Source organism: Mus pahari, chromosome 7, assembly GCF_900095145.1.
Source record: "Mus pahari chromosome 7, PAHARI_EIJ_v1.1, whole genome shotgun sequence".
Classification (NCBI taxonomy): domain Eukaryota; kingdom Metazoa; phylum Chordata; class Mammalia; order Rodentia; family Muridae; genus Mus; species Mus pahari.
In genome coordinates, this window is record NC_034596.1 from 52125232 (window position 1) to 52145461 (window position 20230).

General features: G+C 45.3%; 1 protein-coding gene across 3 annotated transcripts in view; it reads left to right on the top strand.

Moving 5' to 3' along the window:
* Prorp (protein only RNase P catalytic subunit) overlaps positions 1-20230 on the top strand; it is an 87825-nt gene that overhangs the window by 3576 nt on the left and 64019 nt on the right. For all 3 annotated transcript variants that reach the window (XM_029541214.1, XM_029541212.1, XM_029541213.1), the window contains exon 4: positions 1566-1698. In XM_029541214.1, coding sequence (XP_029397074.1) covers positions 1566-1698 — 133 coding nt within the window. The remainder of the gene's footprint in view (positions 1-1565; positions 1699-20230) is intronic.

Below are 20230 nucleotides of genomic sequence, written 5' to 3' on the forward strand. Positions count from 1 at the left end.
CTCTCTCTCTCTCTCTCTCTCTCTCTCTCTCTCTCTCACACACACACACACACACACACAAAAAAAAAAAAAAAAAAAAAAAGTTTCATCTGGCTCCTGCCGTCCTTCCCTGTCACCACACTGGTGTGTGTGAGTTCATCTTGGCTGATGCTCTCAAGAGCTCTGACAGTGCTGGAAGGCGGGATGTGTGTGTATGTGTGTGTGTGTGTACTCAGGTCCCCATCAGGCTGCTCTTCAGTTGTCAGATTCTAACTGTGACAGAGCTGGGAAAATTGTTGGGAACCTTACAGGCATGTGGCGTGATCGTTCCCAGATCTAAAACATAGGAAAAATAGCGGAATATTCCGCTCCCACCCTGTCAGCTTGTTCATTGTATTAACAACCTCAGTTGGCATCATGAAGAAACAAGACAAAGACTGAAGGAGAGAAAGCCCTAAGACTTTTTCTTTAAAAGACAAAAACAAAACTAAAAAAACTCCAGACTTTAGATTTTGACTTTATTCTGTGTGAAGGTCAGTGGACAGCTTTCAGGAAGTCGGTTCTGTCCTTCCACCATGCCCATCAGTGGGACTGAAACCAGGCTGCCAGGCTCGACCGCTGTATCCGTGATACATTCATCCACTTTAAACTCCTCCGATGGTGCTCACGCCTCCTCTACAATACCCCCCCAATTGTTTTGGATTCATGAATGAAACACACACACACACACACACACACACACATTTTTAATATGCTGTAAGTAGCTCAATGCCAGCTAACACACTCTCTCCTCCAATATTCTTCAGTTATTAATTTCTAAAGTCTATACTGCCCCAGACCCGATCAGGATCGAGTGGGCCACTCACCCCAATTTTTACCTAGTGTGTGCTTTCTCTCCTCAGCTCTCAGGCTCTTCCCTGTCATGGCGATTCTCCAAACTCTTCTGCCCTGTGCTCCCTTGTGCAGGAAATCTAAAGTCCCACCTCTGTCTCACTGCCCAGCCATTGGCGGTTGGCAACTTTATTTCACCAATCAAAGCCAACTGGGGCTGGGGTCTTACAGGTGGACATGTGGTTCCCATGTAATTTTGGGAGCAGAATTAACACAAAAAGCATTAGCAGCAATCCACAACAATCACAGACACACTTAACCACTGAGCCATTTTTGGAGCCCCTATGGTTCTTCCAAGAGTGTAAAGTGTGTGTGTGTGTGTGTGTGTGTGTGTGTATACATACACATATATACATATACATACATATATATACACATACACATATATATACATATATATATATATATATATACATAAAATGCCTTCGTAGAAAAAAATTTTTTGTTTTTCATCTAGATGCCTAGAGATCCTCTCTCTTGAGTTTGCTGACATACTGATATATGATATCTTCAGGTTTATAAAAAAAATCAAATAAATGTGATCATGTGATTACAAAGGTTTTAATCTATATATGTGTATATAGATTATATAATTATATATATTACATTTCCATTTTCTTGTGCTTTGGAATTACTCATTTTAGGAAAAAATTATTTTCTAAGACATTATTTAATATAAAATATTGCAATCGCAGTGGCCAGTGTTCAGGCTGTGGCAGAACCATAGAGTCTATTCATCTGAGTCCAGAAGAGTATGAATTTCTCAAGGAAAAAATCATGAGGGATGTGATAGATGGTGGCGACCAGTATAAGAAGACGACACCTCAGGTGAGTCTGATGGCTCCACTGTGCCCTTAGATTGCGTGTCTGGAGTGGAGGCCAACATTTTTGTTTTTTTCTTGTAAAAGCCAAAGGGCAAATATTTGGGGCTCTGTGAGCCATGCAAGTCTCTTGTAACGTTTTGGTTTCGTTATAGTTAAACCAGCAGTGGGCGGTATATAAATGACTGATTGTGACCGTTCCATTAAAACTATACACGAGGACCGGGAAGATGGCTCAGTGGGTGAAGTGCTTGCTATGCCAGCTTGAGGACTAGGGTGTAGGTGCCTAACACTCCTGTAAAAGCTGGACATGGCGGCTCATGCACATGAGGGGAGGGCGTGGAGACAGGTGGATTCTGAGGACTTGTTGGTCAGTCTCAGTCAGTCTAGCTGAAATAGGGATCTCAAGGTTCAGTGAGAGGACCTGTCTCAAGATATAAAGTGGAGAGTGAGGAAGGAAGATGCCACAAGTTTTCCTCCAGCCCTCCAGCCTCTACACGTGCTTACATGGGCACGCGCGCGCGTGCACACACACACACACACACACACACACACACACCCTGTCCCTGCAATAAGCTAGATTTAGCTCAGGGTTTTAATTGTGTCTTCCACAGATTAATTTTAGAGTTTTGTAGAATAATGGGGTATATTACAATCTATTGAAGCCAGTCTGATTCTCTCTAACCATAATTTCCGTGTCCAAATAGTTGGGTGTGGGTCCATGCTTCGCCCTGTTATGAGGCACGGATGCTTAGGAGGTGAAACATGGGGGGCTTCACTGTGCTTTCAGGAGCCACCGCTAGGCGGTGCTGGGCTTCCGGGAAGCGGGCTGAGGACAGCGGCTCACGCGGAGTGGGGGCGGGGGAGGGGCCCGCTGAAGCTTAGCTCAGCGGTGATTGTCCTTAGCTTGGCTGCAAATTGTGGGCTGGAAGCCCAGAGAGACCTTCTGCGGGAGGTTCAGGCTGGAGCAGGGTGGTCAGTTGAAGACCCCCTCCATGCTGCCCATCGCGAATCTTGATGAAAGAGACAGTGCATGATTCTAAACTGTTTATCGTGGAAAATGGATGCATACCGTACCAACTTCTCAGGGTGATCCTGAGATTAAATACCTTTAGCAGGGAGGAATCTTTGGGGAGGGAAGTTTATTGGCTAAATCCTCAGGGCCTCTAGGTACCGTATTACCATGGAGAACACTGTTCTGGACCTGTGTGACCACAGGTCACATTTCCTTATGTGGGAGGTGTGGCACGTGTTCCAGGCCGGGAATCTGGCATGGAGCAGGTGTGGGTTTCCAGGGCCTCAACCTGCTCTACCCACCAAGCTCCCTGGCACGGTTCACCGTCCCACAGTTGAGTGCTTAAATTTTCCCCTGAGTACTATTTTCAGCAAATTCTTTTTTTGTTTGTCTGTTTTGTTTTTTTGAGACAGGGTCTCACTGTGTCGCTCTGGCTGTCCTGGAACTCACTGTAGACCAGGCTGGCCTCGAACTCACAGAAATCTGCCTGCCTCCCCCCCTCCCCCTTTTCTGGTTAGTAAGTAACCTGTGAGGTATCGTCAGAGACCCTGCTGATAGCACGTTACCTATTAACCTTTTACCAAGTGTTTTTTAGCATCGTGGAAAGGATCACTACTTGTTGACGTTGCAGAGAGAGGTTTTTGTCCTTATTCCACATCTAGTAACTAACGCTATGTTGTGTGAAATATTTTCTCTCTTTTTTTTTTGTCACCAGTGCAAATACATAAGGACTCTCTCTCATCTCCCCCCCACCCCCTCTTTCTCTTTCTCTGTTAGGACCCATTGCTATCATTATGTTGATTTTTCTCTGACGTGGCTAGTGGGAGCCCCTTCAAGCCAGTTCTTGTCTCTTCTGACCTCTGTCCATCCCTATCCCAGCCTCCTCCCCCTAAGGTGCTCCTCCCCCCGCTGTGGAACTCCTCTCATTGGGTTCCTTGGTTTAACACCTCCAGTGGCTCCACAGCACTAGCATTCATTTCATTAAATATTTATTCTAAATGAATAGAAGGAAGGGTTGTTCATTTTTCTGTGTTGATTTGAACTCAAATGAAATCTTCCCCTTGGAAGATTGTCTGTATTCCCAGATTCCAGACAATGCGGCAAATAGCAAAAGGATTTGATTTAATCAGGCCCAACTCACAGAGCAGCTGATTCTATTCATAGATGTTGGGGACAATTTTTTCCTTGGCTCTTTATTGGTATCTTTCCCCCTTGCATCCTAATTCTTGTAGTATAAGAGACTTACACTATTAAAAGGTAATAGCTACCATATTTAATAATTACTGTCAATGAAAAAAATGCAGCTCTCATCTTTTTTTTTTCTTTATTTACATTTCAAATGCTATCCCGAAAGTTCCCTATACCCTCCCCCCACCTCTGCTCCCCTACCCACCCACTCCCACTACTTGGCCCAGGCCTTACCTTGTGCTGCGTCATATAAAGTTTGCAAGACCAAGGGGCCTCTCTTCCCAATGATGGCCGATTAGGGGTACTGGTTAGTTCATATTGTTGTTCCACCTACAGGGTTGCAGCCCCCTTCAGGTCCTTGGGTACTTTCTCTAGCTCCTCCACTGGGGACCCTGTGTTCCATCCAATACAGCTCTCATCTTAAAGGGAGTGTTGTAGTTTACTCTGGAATCAATTATGAGTGACCTTGGCCTGGAATATAGATTCATGTGGGACAAAAAAATGGGGTCCCATGTCCGCTGGGAGCTAGGGCCACTGGGACTTGGGGAGTCTGACTGCACCACGGACCCCATGGAACTGCTGGGCGTGCATTGGACTGTGAGTAGCCGTGGGATATACCGCTCCGGGGGTGAGGAAAGGGCATAGTCTGGGGTCCCCATGGAACTGCTGGAGTCTGACTTCAACTCTCACAGATCACTGGGTACCACAGAAGAGCCAGTTCTGGGGTCCCTGGGCCGCACGGAGGCCAGGGATAACAGGTTCTTGCTCTCGGACATCCTAGACACACTGTATGTTGTAGAAGAGCCGAGAACAGAGTAGGGACCCTCGGGTGGACTCTTGCCTGGGGACTGAAGGAAAAAGGGCAGGAAGGAGAGCTCTGACAGGTTACCGCAGGGAGGAGAGAGTCTGGCTAGCTCAGCAGACGGCTTAGGTTGGTGGCAGCCATGACTGGAGCACAGGGAGGCTTCCAGGCCGGAGGTTAGACATGCGGCTTGTTAGAAGGAAACCATTGATCCAGCACAGCAGATCTGATGAAAAGAGATAGTCCATTGTTTTAAGGCTTTTTTTTTTTTTTTTTTTTTTTTTGGTTTTTCGAGACAGGGTTTCTCTGTGTAGCCCTGGCTGTCCTGGAACTCACTCTGTAGACCAGGCTGGCCTCAAACTCAGAAATCTGCCTGCCTCTGCCTCCCGAGTGCTGGGATTAAAGGCATGTGCCACCACCGCCTGGCTTAAGGCATTTATTGTAGAAAAGCAGAGAGTAGAGAAGCAGAGGGCGGCCATGGCCACGTGGAGAGAAGGGGGAAGGAGGGGAAGAAGGAGGGAGAGAGGCAAGAGTAAGAGCAGGAGAATGAGAGGTAAGAGAGCAAGAGAGCGAGGAGGGGGCAAGCAGCTCCTTTTATAGTGGTCTGGGCTACTTTGCTGTCACCAGGTAACTGTTGGGAGGAGCATACCTGGCTGTTGCCAGGTAACTGTGGGGTGGAGTCCAGATAGCCAATGTGACTGATGGCCACAGAATTATGGAGCTGGGGCCTCGTGTCAGGAGCCTAGTGTCTGGGAGCATGGCAGCCATGCCTTCTGTCCCTTGCAGATTATTCTGCTGGGTCTCCGGGGTTTAAACCTAGCTCCATCAGAAAACAGGCTGCCTTTCACAGTCCCACAGATTCAGTTGCCCTAAATAACATGTTCCAATGTGGTAACAGTTTCATTACACTTTTGTAGGAACAAAACAAAAAGTCCTAAGTCAAGATAGTTTAAAATTTCTATGGTGGCAATATCACACAGGCAGGCTATGGTGAAGTGGGGAGATCTCTGTTAAAGGCCTCAGATGCCCTGGTGACATTCTTAGCCTTTGGGCTGCTGGAAGCTAAGGGTTTCCAAAAGTATTCACCTAATGATCACAAGGATGTTAGGTCCCACACAGAAGCGGACAAAAAAATGGCAATTTAGAGGCTTAGTATAACCAAAGATAATTCTACCCTGGACCTGCAACATTCTTACTTTCCCTAATCATTGGAGTTCCAGTCAGTCAATCGACCATTTCGAATGTTGGATGTAGGTACAGCTTTTTTTTTCTTGGAACTTCATCATAACTCTCAACCCCGTTATAGCCACAAACCCCAAAACCTTCACAAGGATGCTAGCATTTCGAAGCCAGGAAGCTCAGGATAAAAATGACTGTGGTTTGAATACATGGCTGTGTTGATTCAGGGTTTGATTTCTGCAGGATAGGTAAGGCAGGAGTGGGTTTAAAGCACTTCTGCTGAATAAGAGTGAAACCAACTCATTCTGTGCCCAAAGGGAGGAATTAAAGGTGATGGCTAAGTTGGGTGGATAGATGAGATAAAGAACTTAGTGCTTTTGGTCAGACTTCTAGTTTCTCTGAAGTGCAGGAAGCGAATTGCTCATTTAAAGGGAAGAAAAATGACGGTGGCCTTAGGGACTTGAAGAGTTAACATCCTGGAAGTTTGGGCTATTTGTGAAACGATGCATCAGAGTGTGGCTCTGGTGCCCCAGCAGGGGCTGCAGGGCATGTTACGAATGGCATCTATCTGTCACAAAAAGCCGTTGTGAAGTCCTGGACCATCTAGCTATGGGAACAGAAAACACAGGTGAATATGATGGTGTGAGCTGAGAGTGGGGGTGGGGGTGGTCACCGATGGCCACAGGAATAGCAGGTTAGGCTGTACTGTCAGGGCCAAGTTCAGCCTGGTTATAGCAGTAGAATGAACACATTCAGTATAAATCTGCTTTTGAAATGCTTTCTTAAAAATAAGAAAGAGATGAGTTGTTCATGGTTAGTGAGTGCTGGGGCAAGAGGAATGGGGGGAGCAAATCTGCCTGTTCATAGAAAAACGATGCCTACTGGAGATAAAATTGTTGAACAAGGGTTGGAGAGATGATTCAGTATATAAGAACACTAGCTCTTCTTCCAGAGGACCTGGGTTCAATTCCTAACACCCATGTGGCAGCTTATAACTTAACTATCTGTAACTTCAGTTCCAGGGGATGCAGCACTTTATTCTGCTTTCTGTGTGCACTGTACACATGTGCTACACAGACATACATGCACACAAAACACTCACAGACACACACAAATCTTTAAAAAGACTGGTTCCCCGCCCCCTGCCCACAAAAAAAAAAAAAAAACCCAGACAAAAAGCACAGCTATCATTCTCTGGATTGTACAAAGGGAGGGGAAAGTTGAATAAGCAAGTTGGGATGCTTATATAGCAAAGAGGAAGAATTCCAAATGAACATATGAACATGGTTCAAAAACAGGCATAGGGGCTGATGGGATGGCTCAGCCAATAAAGGTGCTTGCCACCAAGCTTAATGACCTGAGTTTGATCACCAGAACTCACATAGAAGGAAAGAATGACTCTATAAGTGACTCTACAAGTTGTCCTCTGACTTCCACATGTGCCATGGTATATACACATGTACATACACACACACACACACACACACACACACACACATACACACACACATTAAAAGAAGAGTTGCCAAGAAAAGAACACTGATGGAGAGGTAAGAAATGAACCTCACCCTAAACTATAGGAAAGAACATGATGGGTGTGGATGATCTTTGCGTTATATCTCAGTATCCATCAGGGATGGATTCCAGGACTCCTGTAGGCCAAAACTCTGGATGCTTAATACCCTTCCATCAAATGATACACTGCTTGCATGTGCAAAGTGTAGTGAATTTGAATTCGTGGATGTTAACCTGTGGTTGTGTGACTTAATATTGTTTCTGACAGAGCTTGCCTCACTGAGGGTTGTAAGGGTGTATATACTGTGTAACATTGAAGCTGGACATGGTACACCCCGTAGTCCTCAGACTTGGGAAGATGAAGCCAGTAGGATTGCATGGTAGAGGCCAGCTGAGGCAAGATCGATCTTAAAAATAAAACAAGGGCCGGGTGGTGGTGGCACACGCCTTTAATCCCAGCACTTGGGAGGCAGAGGCAGGCGGATTTCTGAGTTCGAGGCCAGCCTGGTCTACAAAGTGAGTTCCAGGACAGCCAGGGCTATACAGAGAAACCCTGTCTCAAAAAACCAAATAAATAAATAAATAATAAAATAAAATAAAACAAGGGGGCTGGAGAGATGGCTCAATGGTTAAGAGCACTGACTGCTCTTCTGAAGGTCCTGAGTTCAAATCCTTCAAATCCCAGCAACTACATACCCCGCTCTGGTGTGTCTGAAGACAGCTACAGTGTACTTACATGTGGGAAGCAGGTGTGGCCGTGGCTGCGACCTTGTGAACCAAGACGGCACCCTGGTTCACTGCCAAGCCCCGTGATTCCCTGCTTGATTGCCAAAAACCTGATTATGTGCACCTGAGTGATTACGCACTGCCCACCTGACGTATAGCTGTCATACAGCATGATATTGAGTCACTGGCCTATCAACACCCACCCTGTCTGCATGCATGGCTCGTGTATAGAGTGTGCTGAATGCTGCTTGGATGATGAGTGATGAGAGATGAGTGCAGAGGGTGGAAGGGGAGAAATTGGGAGATCCCAGAATAAAGTGGGAGAAGCTGAGGAGAAGCTGAGAAGCAGAGAGAGAAGAAGCTGAACTGCTGTAGAGAGCTGGGGTGAGCTGTAGAGAGAATAAAGGAAGCTGTGGAAGCTGCTCAAACCCTGTCTTGGTGTAAGTGTCATCTTTGCCCCACCTCTGTGGGACGGAGGTCGGGAGCGCGTGGCACTTACAGATAACAATAAATAAATCTTTAAAACAAAACAAAACAGAAACCTCCAAGAGCAAGAGTTGACTAGGTGTAGCAGAAGGCTACCTAGAGAATAATTAACGTGACCAACATGGGTCAGAAATGATTAGGAGAGGAAGGTAGACAGCCCCAAGAGCGCCATTCAAGGTACGTCAAGGCACTGAAGGCTTTGGGTTTCGGAGTTCTGTTTTTCTTTTTGTGTTGAGGAATCAAACCGGGAGCACCCCACTTGCTTAGATAAGCACCTGCTGCCATACCCCCAGGCTACAGAAAGAAAGGGAACATCAGCTGTGGCAGTACGCACCTTCAGTGTCTGAGAGGCAGAGGCAGGTGGATCTCTATGAGTTCAAGGCCAGCCTGGTCCACATAGCTAATTTCAGTAAAGTAGGGCTCCATTGAGAAACCTGTTTCCAAAAGAAAAAAAAAACAGGAAAAAAAAAAAAAAGGAAGGAGGGTGGACGGGCGATGCACATCTGTCCTTTGGTTCCAGGACCTCAAGCTAGGGTTTTGAAGTCTGAGGAGCAGAATTGAAGGGCATCCACAGCTCCCCACCCCCAACAAAACAAAGAGCACAACAACCATCACAGAATGGCACATCACTCCACTCTAGCCAAGATGCTGTCAGGGTTGGTTTCTCCTAAGCGGTTCTTGGCATAAAGTGGCTCTTTCCTGCTGTGTCCTCACGTGGCCTGCTGGTACCTTCCCCTAGGGTCTTTGTGTGTGGCTACATCATTTTTCTTTTTCTTTTTTTCTTTTTTTTTTTTTTTGGTATGGGTATTTGTCTGTGTACTGCTTGCTTCCCTGGTGCCTGCAAAGCCCAGAAGAGGGCACTGATGTCCCTGAAACGGGAGTTAGAGTTGACTGTAAGCTGCCAAGTGGTTGCTGAGATCCAACCCCAACCCCGGTACTCTGGAAGAGCAGCCAGTGATTTCAACCTCTGGGCCACCTCTCCAGCCCTGCAACCCATTCTTAGGACCTCATTCTGCCTTATTTTGTTGTTTGTTTGTTTTTGTTTTTAATTAGTTAATTAGCTAATTAATTAACTAACTTTACATCCTGACTGTAGTTTCCCCTACCTCCCCAATTCCTTCCTCCTTTTCTCGTCAGAAAAGGAAAGGCCTTGGCACATCAAGCTGCAGAAAGACTAGGTACATCTTCTCCTATTGAGGCCAGAAACAGCAGCCCAGAAGAGGGAAAGGGTCTCAGAGGCAGGCAGCAGAGTCGGAGACAGCCTCTGCTCCCGCTGTTAGGGGACCCACATGAAAACCAAGAGCTATTACATACGTGCAGAGGGCCCAGGTCAGTCCCTTGCATGCTTCCTGGTTGGTGGTCCAGTCTCTGTGGGCCCCACTGGGCCCAGGTGAGTTCATTCTGTAGCTTTTCTTGGGGTGTCCTTGACCCCTCAAGCAGTCTTCCTACAATTTCCTCCTATAGTCCTTCCCCTCTTCCACAGGATTCCACACGATCTACCTCATGTTTGGCTGCGGGTCTCCGCATCTGTTTCCCTCAGTTGCCGGGTGGAGCCTCTCTGATGACAATATACTAGGTTCCCGTCTGCAAGTATAGCAGAGTATCATTAACAGTGTCAGTAGTAGGCGCCCTCTCATGGTATGGGGTCTCAGGCTGGACCAGTCATTGGTTGTCCATTATCTCAGTTTCTGCTCCATCTTTAACCCTGAACATCTTGTAGGCAGAACAAATTGTAGGTAAGTCAGAGGTTTTATAGCTGGGTTGGTGTCCCAGTCCCTCCAATGGAAGTCTGGCCTGGTTACAGGAGATGGCAGGTTCAGGCTCCATACTCCCTATTGCTAGGAGTCTTAGCTAGGGTCACCCTCATCGATTCCTGGGAGTTTCCATTGCCCTAGGTTTCTAGCTTGTCCCAGAGATGCCCTCCCCCAATTCCAGTTGTCCCTCCCAGTACTCTCTCCCTCTGTGGTCCTCCCCTCCCCTGCTCCCTCCTGTTCTCATCCCCACCCCCTCCCCTGTCCACCCATGGTGTATGTTGGCCAAAGAAACATGGGAGGACACGGGAATCCCACTGAGAAGGGGATTCCTGTGGTCTCCCATGTTTCTTTGGCCAAAACACTAGAATCTGCATGACCTCTTTAGGGTGTCCCCCAGCTGTCTGAAATGGCTTATGCTCTCTGGGAGGTGGAGACAGGAAAATGGAAGTTCAAGGTCATTCTTGGCTTTATAGCAAGTTAAAGGCCAGCTTGGAGTACATGAGACCTTGTCTCAAAAAAATAACAAATTAAATTTAAAGATTCTCCAAATGTAGTAGCATTCTGAGATACTGATAGATCAGACTTCAATACATGGAATTTGGTGCTATATGATTAATTTCATAATACTATTATATATTTACATATATATTTAATAATTTACATATATTTGTATATAATATTAAAACAATATTTTTATCAGGTGCTGAGGTTCATGCCTGTAATTGCTCCTCTCAAAAACAAAACAAAACAACAAAAAAATTCAGCCAGTATTATAATTTAATACTGGCTTTAAGTTATTTGGTTCTAGGAACATTACAAACATGCAAATGACAAATGACTGCCCATTTCCTGCGGCTTGCTTGTATTAGGGATTATGACACATAAACCAAGGAGTGATTTGCTATATCCAGAAAGTGTTTATTTGTCTACTTTTAAAAGGTTATGGTGAGAGAGATGATGGCTCAGTAGTTAAGAGCACATACTGCTCTTTCAGAGGTCCTGAACTCAATTCCCAGCAACCACATGGTGGCTCACAACCATCTGTAATAGGATATGATACCCTCTTCTGGTGTGTCTAACGAGACAGCGACATTGTACATGAAATAAATAAAAGATTATGGTGCCCTTTGACCTCTACAAGCACCTGAAACAGACATTATTGAAGCTGTTTTGGACTTATGTGTTTCCCTCAAATAGTACTTTTTGTTCAAAATAATATAAATGTTCAAAACAAAATAAAGGAGCTGGACCTTCTACTTAAGTTCCTGGTTCAAACAGTGCAGGAGTGTCTTAAACATTACTGATATTTGAGCCCCACCCCCAGGACATTTCTATTTTTAATTCATTTATGAAGGTTCATTTTTATTTTTGCTCACTTGTATGCCTGTGCATGTGGTAGAGCTGGGATGTTGCGCATATGTGACGACTGGGCCCACAGAAGACAGAAGAGGGCATCGCATCCCCTGGAGCTGAAGTACAGGCTGTTGTGGATGCCCGCTTGTCCGACGCTTGTCTGATGAGCCGTCTCTCCAGCTCCAGGATTTATCTTTTAAGTATAACTTTACTAGACTATGTTCGGCACAGAAGAAACTGCACATAGAGTGTTGAGCATGGCGAGTTTGGACATATGTGCTTGCCGTGCAAGCCAGACAACCTGAGTCCTAGACCTACAACCACAGTGCAAGGACAAACCAAACTCTGAAAGTCGCCCTCCAGTTTCACACCCGTGTGTGGCATGCACCTGCCCGCACTCGTGTGCACACTCACAGAGATAATATATAAAGTCAAAGTTCACGCTATGTAAGCTTCCCATGACTGCCCATTGACTTTGGACTGATGACTTGAGATGACAGATTGTCTCACAGATTGGACACTGGAAGTATGAAATCAGGGTATTGCCAGGCTGCATCCGAAGGCTCCAGGCAGGAGTCCGCCGGGCCCCGTGTTCCAGCTTCAGACACCGTCCACTCCTGAACACTCTGTATTCTCCCCTCCTTCTCCTCCCCGCCCTAACGATCCTAATTTAACCCGCTGGCTTAGAGGTTCCAGATGCTTGGTTTTCTATAGCTCCCCGCTGACTTGCATGTGCAGCTGGGGCGGGAACCATCAGCCGTAGTGCAAGATTTTTTTTTTTTTTTTTTTTTTTTTGTTTTTCGAGACAGGGTTTCTCTGGAACTCACTTTGCAGACCAGGCTGGCCTCAAACTCAGAAGTCCGCCTGTCTCTGCCTCCTGAGTGCTAGGATTAAAGGCATGCGCCACCACGCCCGGCTAAGGTTTCAATGAACCTTACTGGATAGCAGCTTTCTGTGGGGGAAAGGAAACATCTCCAGAGATGTAAGAGCAAAGAAGGCAACTTCTCAGTTTTTCTGTTTTTAATTAATTCATGGTGAGGCACAGCAGTATTTTGGTTGTTTATTGTTGCTATATTTATTTATTTATCCATCCAAGCAAGGTTTTTCTATGCTAGCCCTGGCTGTCCTGGAACTCACTGTGTAGACTTAGGCTGGCTTTGAACTCAGAGATCCACTTGTGTCTGCCTCCCTAGTTCTGGGATTAAAGGCATTTACCACCTCCACCCCAACCCCCAGTTGGGTTTGTTTTGTTGTTGTTGTTGTTTGCTTGCTTGATTGCTTATTTGTTTTAAGACAAGGTCTCTGCATAGCCCTGGCTGTCCTGGAACTCACTGTGTAGAGCAGGATGGCCTCGAACTCAGAGATTCACCACTCCCGCCCTAACCCCCAAGAGCTGCGATTAAAGGTGTGCACCACTTCTTTGAGCACAAATTTAGTCCTCAGCTTGGGTTGCCTAATATTAACTATTAGCCCAGACTGGCTTTGAACTCATGGCACGCTGCCAGCCTCTCTCCAACAGGCAGGATTTTAAGTGTGAGCCATCAACCATGCTTCCTATTTTAAACATTCCTTTGTAGTTCTTAGACAGTATGGCCACCAGGTGGCAATAGAGTACCGTATAAATTCCAGGGTAAGTCAATCCTGTTAAAAAGATTTGCAAGTTTCTCAAACTGACAGGTGACTGTCCTTTTGTTTTCAGTTAAGAAAACAAACAACAAAAAATTAGTTTTTTTTTTTCCATCTAAAAATTTTGCGCACATAAGAATTCAGTTCTTTAGGGTTGGAAAATGAACTGGTTGGTGAAGCATTTAACTAGTACTGGAGAAGGCCTGGGTTTAATCCCCGGCACTTGAGCTGGTTGGTAAAGCATTTGACTAGGCCTGGGCTTTATCCCCAGTACTTCATAAACCTGACGTGGTAGCACACACCTGCAGTCCCAGCAAGTAGAAACAGGAAACAGGAGCGTCAGAAACTCATGGCTCATCCTTGGCTATACAGGAAGTACAAAGCCAGCTTGAGACATACGAGACTGCCTCAAAACAGTCAGACAACCAACCAAATAACTCCCATAATTTTTATTAAGGAAAATGTCCATGTGCAAAAGTAGACAGATGGTAAGATGGCCCCGCCCGCCTTCAGTGAGACTGTCTTGTCATGAGAGCCCCCACCCTTCCCCAAAAGCCTGTCAAATTAAATTTACACAGTTTCTGGCAATTATCTACCCTGTGAATTATAGATTCACTTTTTGGTAGCTTTCATTGTGTCTCTTATCTTTAAAACATATTCCTAAGTGATGACGAAGCACACTTTTAATCTCAGCACTTGGGAGGCAGAAGCAGGTAGATCTCTGTGAGTTCAAGACCAGCCTGGTCTACAGAGCAAGTCCAGGACAGGGCTACATGGAGAAACTTTGTCTCAAAAAACCCGAATGTGTGTGTGTGTGTGTGTGTGTGTGTGTCATTGTAAAATTATGCTTTCCCTATACATTTAAAAATACTTTGGAATGATGGGTAAAGTATTTGCTTGCAAGCTTGAGGAGCTGAGTTCGGATCCACATAAAGTCGGGTGTGGCAGTGTGTGTTAACCTCAGTGCTGGGACGGGTAGAGACAGGATGATTCTGGAGGTTTGCTGGCTGGCTGTCTAGAGGAAACTGCAGGTTCAGTGAGAGACCTTTCCTCACAGAGTAAGCTGGAAAGCAATAGAGGAAGATACCCACACTTAAGTTCTGGCCTCTGCACAAATATGGCCATACACCTGCATACGGGTACCCCACACAGGCATCCACATTCATACAGACACACACAGAGTGAGAACGTGACAGCTGTCTTATGTGGGGTTATATCTATTGATGTTTCTGGTTTAGAAATGTACTCTTGATAGTCTTTCAAATCAGAACTATTACATGGGCACATTTTATGGAAATTTTGTTCAAAACAAAAATTAAATAGTATCAGTGAGAAAGAATTGAACTAGGTAGCTTTGCAAGTCTCTTTAATTACACAACCTAATAGACCACGTTTTAAAATGGCAAAACAATTTATATTTAGAAGTCGCCAGCTGGACTTAATTTCCTTGGTTCCACTTTTGTGGGTAATGTCTACAGCTTCTATTAGGAGTGAGAAGAGCAGAAATCTCTCCAGTGTTCTCATCGTGGCCTCCTCAATGTCAGTTCAAAGAGATGTGACCTTGTCAAAGTGTTGTCCTCCTAATTAGCCAGAATTTGATGCTGGTGTATGTATAGTGAGTGGTCCAGATTGTTCCTCCTCGGGCATCCCTCGTGGATATTGGTGCTACCTTGGCAGCTGGAAGTCCTGAGAATTATAAAATACAGAAGGGGGGGGTGAGGTTTTAAGTTTTCTCTTGTTTGTTGCTTAAGATAGGTTGTCACCGCTCGTGTTAGCCTCGCATTCACGGTGTAGTCCAAGCTAGTCTTGAACTCACCATTGTCCTGTCTTCTGATGCTGGAATTACAGGTATTCTCCACTGTGCCCAGCGCGGGCTATGTCCTTTTAGCCTTGAATTTGGCTGTTCGAGAGATGTGGGTTTCTATGCTTTCAAATATCACCTTTATTTATTCATTTTTAATATGTATGTGAGTGTATACCTGTGCACTGCTTGCATGCCTGGTGTCTGCAGACGACAGAAGAGGGCGTCAGATCACCTGAAACTGGAGTTACAGGAGGTTGTGACCCATCTTGTGGACGCCAGGAGCTGAACTCAGGTTTTTTGTTTGTTTGTTTTGTTTTAAACAAAATCTCAATTGTTTGATTTTACCAGTGAAATCGTTTGTTTTTTTGTTTTTGTTTTTTGTTTGTTTGTTTGTTTGTTTGGTTTTTCGAGACAGGGTTTCTCTGTATAGTCCTGGCCGTCCTGGAACTCACTTTGGCCTCGAACTCAGAAATCCACCTGTCTCTGCCTCCCAAGTGCTGGGATTAAAGGTGTGCGCCACCACCGCCCGGCGAAATCGTTTGATTTTATGGGGAGCCAGATGCTGGGGTGAAAGACAAATCACCCAGCTGACCCTCCTCCTCCTCAGCCGCTGTCCCATAAGAAATTCCCCTCTCACGCCTCTCCAAACCCTTCAAACCGGATGTCCCGCCCTTCTACTTCCTGTGTCTCTGTCCTTCTGACTCCCGCTATAGTCTCTATGACTTTTTCTTATGTTCACTTCCTGTCAGCTGGTTGCTTACTCTCCCTCTTCACTTTAACCCTGTTTACAATATTCAGGCAGAAACCTTGGGTTAAAGGTGTGTATTAAGGCTGAGCCACATCACAATGTTTTTTTTTTTTTTTTCCAGTAAATAACACAATCTCGGGGTTCACAATGTGATTAAATACCCTGCAACACCTCTGCAAGAGCAGCAAATACCGTTTTAATGAAAGAGTTGACAGCCAGTTCTGAAACTTATGTAGACCAGGTTGGCCTTGAATTCACAAATCTGACGGCCTTTGCCTTCTAGCGTTAGGATTAAAGGGGTGTGCCACCGCTCTCGCCCATCCTTCTACAGATGTTAGGGGTTTTTGGTGGGATTAAAGGCGTGCGCCACCACACCAGGCCTAAATTCAACTCTTCATCAGTCTCCAGAACTTTTTCTTTTGAGTTTAAAGATCTTTCTGTTTCTAAGTTAAATCATGTGGCTCCCAGATTTTTTTAAAAAGAAAAATGTGATAAATGTTAAGTTTATGATGCCCATGAATGGACAACTAGTTTTTAATAACCAAGGGACATTTTTCACAGTTCACCAGTGACAGTCATTCACTGAACTGAATTTATCCACTTTCTTTCTTCCTCAACTCACAACTAAAAACCTGAAAGTAGACACGTGATCCCTGGGTTATCCAAGTGTGTCATGGAAAGGAGTGTGATTATAAAGATGGAGTGATGGGGAAGATTAGTGAGTGCAGGCAGGCTGAAAACTTAAAGAACAGTCGCTCCTAGTGGTGGCTGCCTTCACTCCGATGCATTCACGGAAACACTCTCGTATGAGCAGTGTTTCCTGCCTGCTGCCTGCCTGCCTGCCTGCCTGGGAATCCCTTCCCTATTTCTGCACTGTTCTTCATTTTTTTCTCATTTGGTTTTTCACTGGATTTTTGAAGGTTTTTATTTTATGTTATACATGTATGTCTATGCATCACATAGAGGATACTGGATTTCCTGGCCCTTGAGCTGCAGACAGTTGTCAGCCTGTGTGTGGTTGCTGGGAATTGAACCTGGACCCTCTAGACAACAGCTGGTGCTCTGAGCCGCTGAGTCATTTCCCCAGCCACCTTTACTGGAATTTTACCAACTAGAGTCCAACCTCTTTTATGAAATTTGATTTGATACAATGCACTTTTTTGTACTTTCCTTTTAATGCATCCATGAATTCTGCTTTATGAGGTCAGGAGTATGCTTGGCTCTTTTAGAGTTACATTGGTGATTTTTTAGATACGGAGAATGTTTTAGAGGCAGATCTGAGAGGGGTGCTGGACTAGAAGGTGCGCGGATGGAAATGCCACAAGCCAAGGGATAAAGTCATGTTTAGGCATTACTGCATTGCTAAAGAATTTAATAAGATATTTTCTTTATTTAATCCATGTTAACTATGCACTGTATTTCTGGCAATTTCCACATTGGATTATCTTTGCTTTAAGAGATTTAAAGTCAATAAAGAGTCTGGTGGCTCATGCACTTTGGAATCCTAGCACTTTGGAAGTAAAGGCAGGAAAATTAGGAATTCAAGGTCATTCTCCACTACATACTGAACTCAAAGCCAGGTTGGTCTACAGGAGATCCTGTCTTACAGACATGAATGGGTGAATGAATAAATGAACAAGTAAATGAGGAAATAAAGGAGCGTTTTGGAAATATCAGCTTGTTTAACAAATTTTTTAAAGTGTTAATAATATACTGTATGTCTATGGGAATGTGTACAGGAGTTCAGGTGTCTGCAGAGGCAGAGGTGTTGGTCCCCCTGCGTTCTCAGGTCAAGTGAGTTTATAGGCTTTGGGGACTTATTATTCTCTCTTGTATATGATTTAGATTGTCATTACAAATTTTTTTAATTAACTTTTTGCAGTCTGGAAAAGTGCAATGTAAACATGAAGCCCTGAGTTCAGTTCCACGGCACCATGCAGTAGCTGAACAGATGTGCACATCTGTAATCCCAGTTCTAAGGAGGGGTGTCAGGCGGGTCACAGGAGCTCACTAGGCGGTCAGCCGAGCTGAGCCTCAGAGCTCCAGGTGCAGCCACAGACTCTGCCTCAAAAGCTGAGGGGTGGGTTTAGTCCTCAGGACCTGCACGGGTGGAGAAAACCATCTCCCAAACTGGTCTTCTCACCTCTACACACACATTCATGATGATACGTAAGCATGTGAATACACACACCGTTCATACAACCACACACACACACACACACACACACACACACACGCACACGCACGCACAATAAATCAATACATAAATGTAGTGAAATTAAAATAATAATAATAAAGTAGCAAATGGTTGAGGAAGAGACGTCCACTGGCAACATCTGGCCGCTACATGCTGGTGCAGATACATACATCACACACACACACACACACACACACACACATCCATACGCCCTGCACACAGAGACGGAGAGAGGAAGAACTACTGTCTAAAACAAATACACATGCACATGCAGGTAAAAGCTGTGGGGGGAGGTTTTAAAGCAGTGCATCGTTAGTGATGCCTTGCAGAGCAACACCCTTCTGTCGCAGCTTGCCTTAGTTAAAACTGTACACTTACGTCCACTGTAAGATGAAAACAATTTGGGGCATCACTGAAGACAGCAAGTCTCCTTTAAGCAAATATTTTGAAATATTGAAATTTGCTGGGCATGGTTGCAAATGCTTTTTGAATCCCAGAGGCAGAGGCAGGTGGATCTCTGTGAGTTCCAGGCCAGCCAGGGTTACATAGTAAGACTGTGTCTCAACCATGGCATCCCCAAACCTAGGAAAGTGTCATGTCACCAAACGGTGGTGGTGTGTTCCTTTTTCTGTTTTTAAAACAGTGAGATTCCATTTCTGAGTGGGGTAGAGTAGCACAGCTCATCTGGCTTCCAAGGGGGCTCTAGAGGGGCTTCCTATTGCATCGAATTGTTTTTGACTGACAAAAGTTATTAACTTTAAACGCAACAATAAAAAGCCAATAACCTGTAGGCGTGACTCCATGGTACAGTGAAACCCATAGCTAGTGCTGCGATCTGGGCATCGGTAATCCGGCAGCTGTTCTGCCCTGGCTTTTGCGCCGGTGGGAGCTGCAGAGTGGCTCTGGGTGGGGAGGTTTCCATGCAGGGAAATGGAGCCTGAGAGCCTCTGTCCTCCACGGTGCTAATTGGGAAGTGTGAGGTGCGGGGATTTCCATCCTTTGTTAATAAGGTCTCCAGGCGCATTTCCTCTAGGCTCTTGCGTGGGCCTGAGCTGTGGGACAGCTGCAGGGAAGTGAAATGTGATTTCCGTTGCTCAGGAGCCCTGGCTTTTCATTTGGAGATTTTTATAATTGCAAGAGTGGAATGTGCAGAGCTGACTTGTGTGGCTGGTTAAGCAGTAGGTTTGTTTGGTGGTTACAGAATTACGTTTATGCCAGTCGTAGCTGTGCACAGATGATTTGAATCTACAGATAGCTGAAGTTGTTGCAGCAACCAGCACTTAATGGCCCGCTGCTGTAATGTAACTCGCTGTTGGTTGCTTTGGTCGTAGAATGGAACAATCTCATCCTGACAGGTTAACAAAACCGCTGGCGTTCCGTTGTATAAACGCCTGTGCTTTGTTGAGCTGAATGTTTTTCAGAGTCTCTGCAGTGAGAAAAGCTGGCAGGGATATATTTCAGGAAGAATGTAAGGCCCTGTCTAGGTAGAGTGGCCAGGGGCAGTCAGAGGAGCTGAGGGTGACGTCTACGCAGGAGCTATCTGACTGTAGCTGAAGGGTCTAGTCAGAGGTAATACCTTCCTGGCAGTCTCTGCCAATGTCTTGAGGCACATTTGTTCATTTTTCCAAAAAATATGTTCTGGATGCTGGGATGGTCGTGTACTCTCTAATCTCAGCATGCTGCCCAAAAGATGAGGCAGGGGGATGAAGAGGTCAAGGTCAACGTGGACTAGAGAGGCTGACCCTCAGTAAATAAACAGGTTCTCCTGGTACTGCCAGTGCCTGCTGTTTTCTTGCCTAAAAAAGGAATGTATCTTTTTCTATTCTGAGAAGGGAAAAAAATCCACAAAATATATTTAGGAGCCCTTGCTGCCTCCAGACATAGGCAAGATCTTTGCAGATAGAAAATTGTGACGATTTCTTCCCAAGTCACCTGCCATTTTGGTTTTGACATTGGCCTCCACAACTGCTGTCAGAGAGACTTCACATAGTTGGAAAAAAACTGGTAATTATTAAGCGCCAGAATCACCTGATAGGTCACCTCTTGAACCTCTGGTTACAGGGCTGTTGATTATATCCTCTTGTCAGCTGTGTGGTTAATAAAACTATAAACAGCCAGGCAGTGGTAGCACATGCCTTTAATCCCA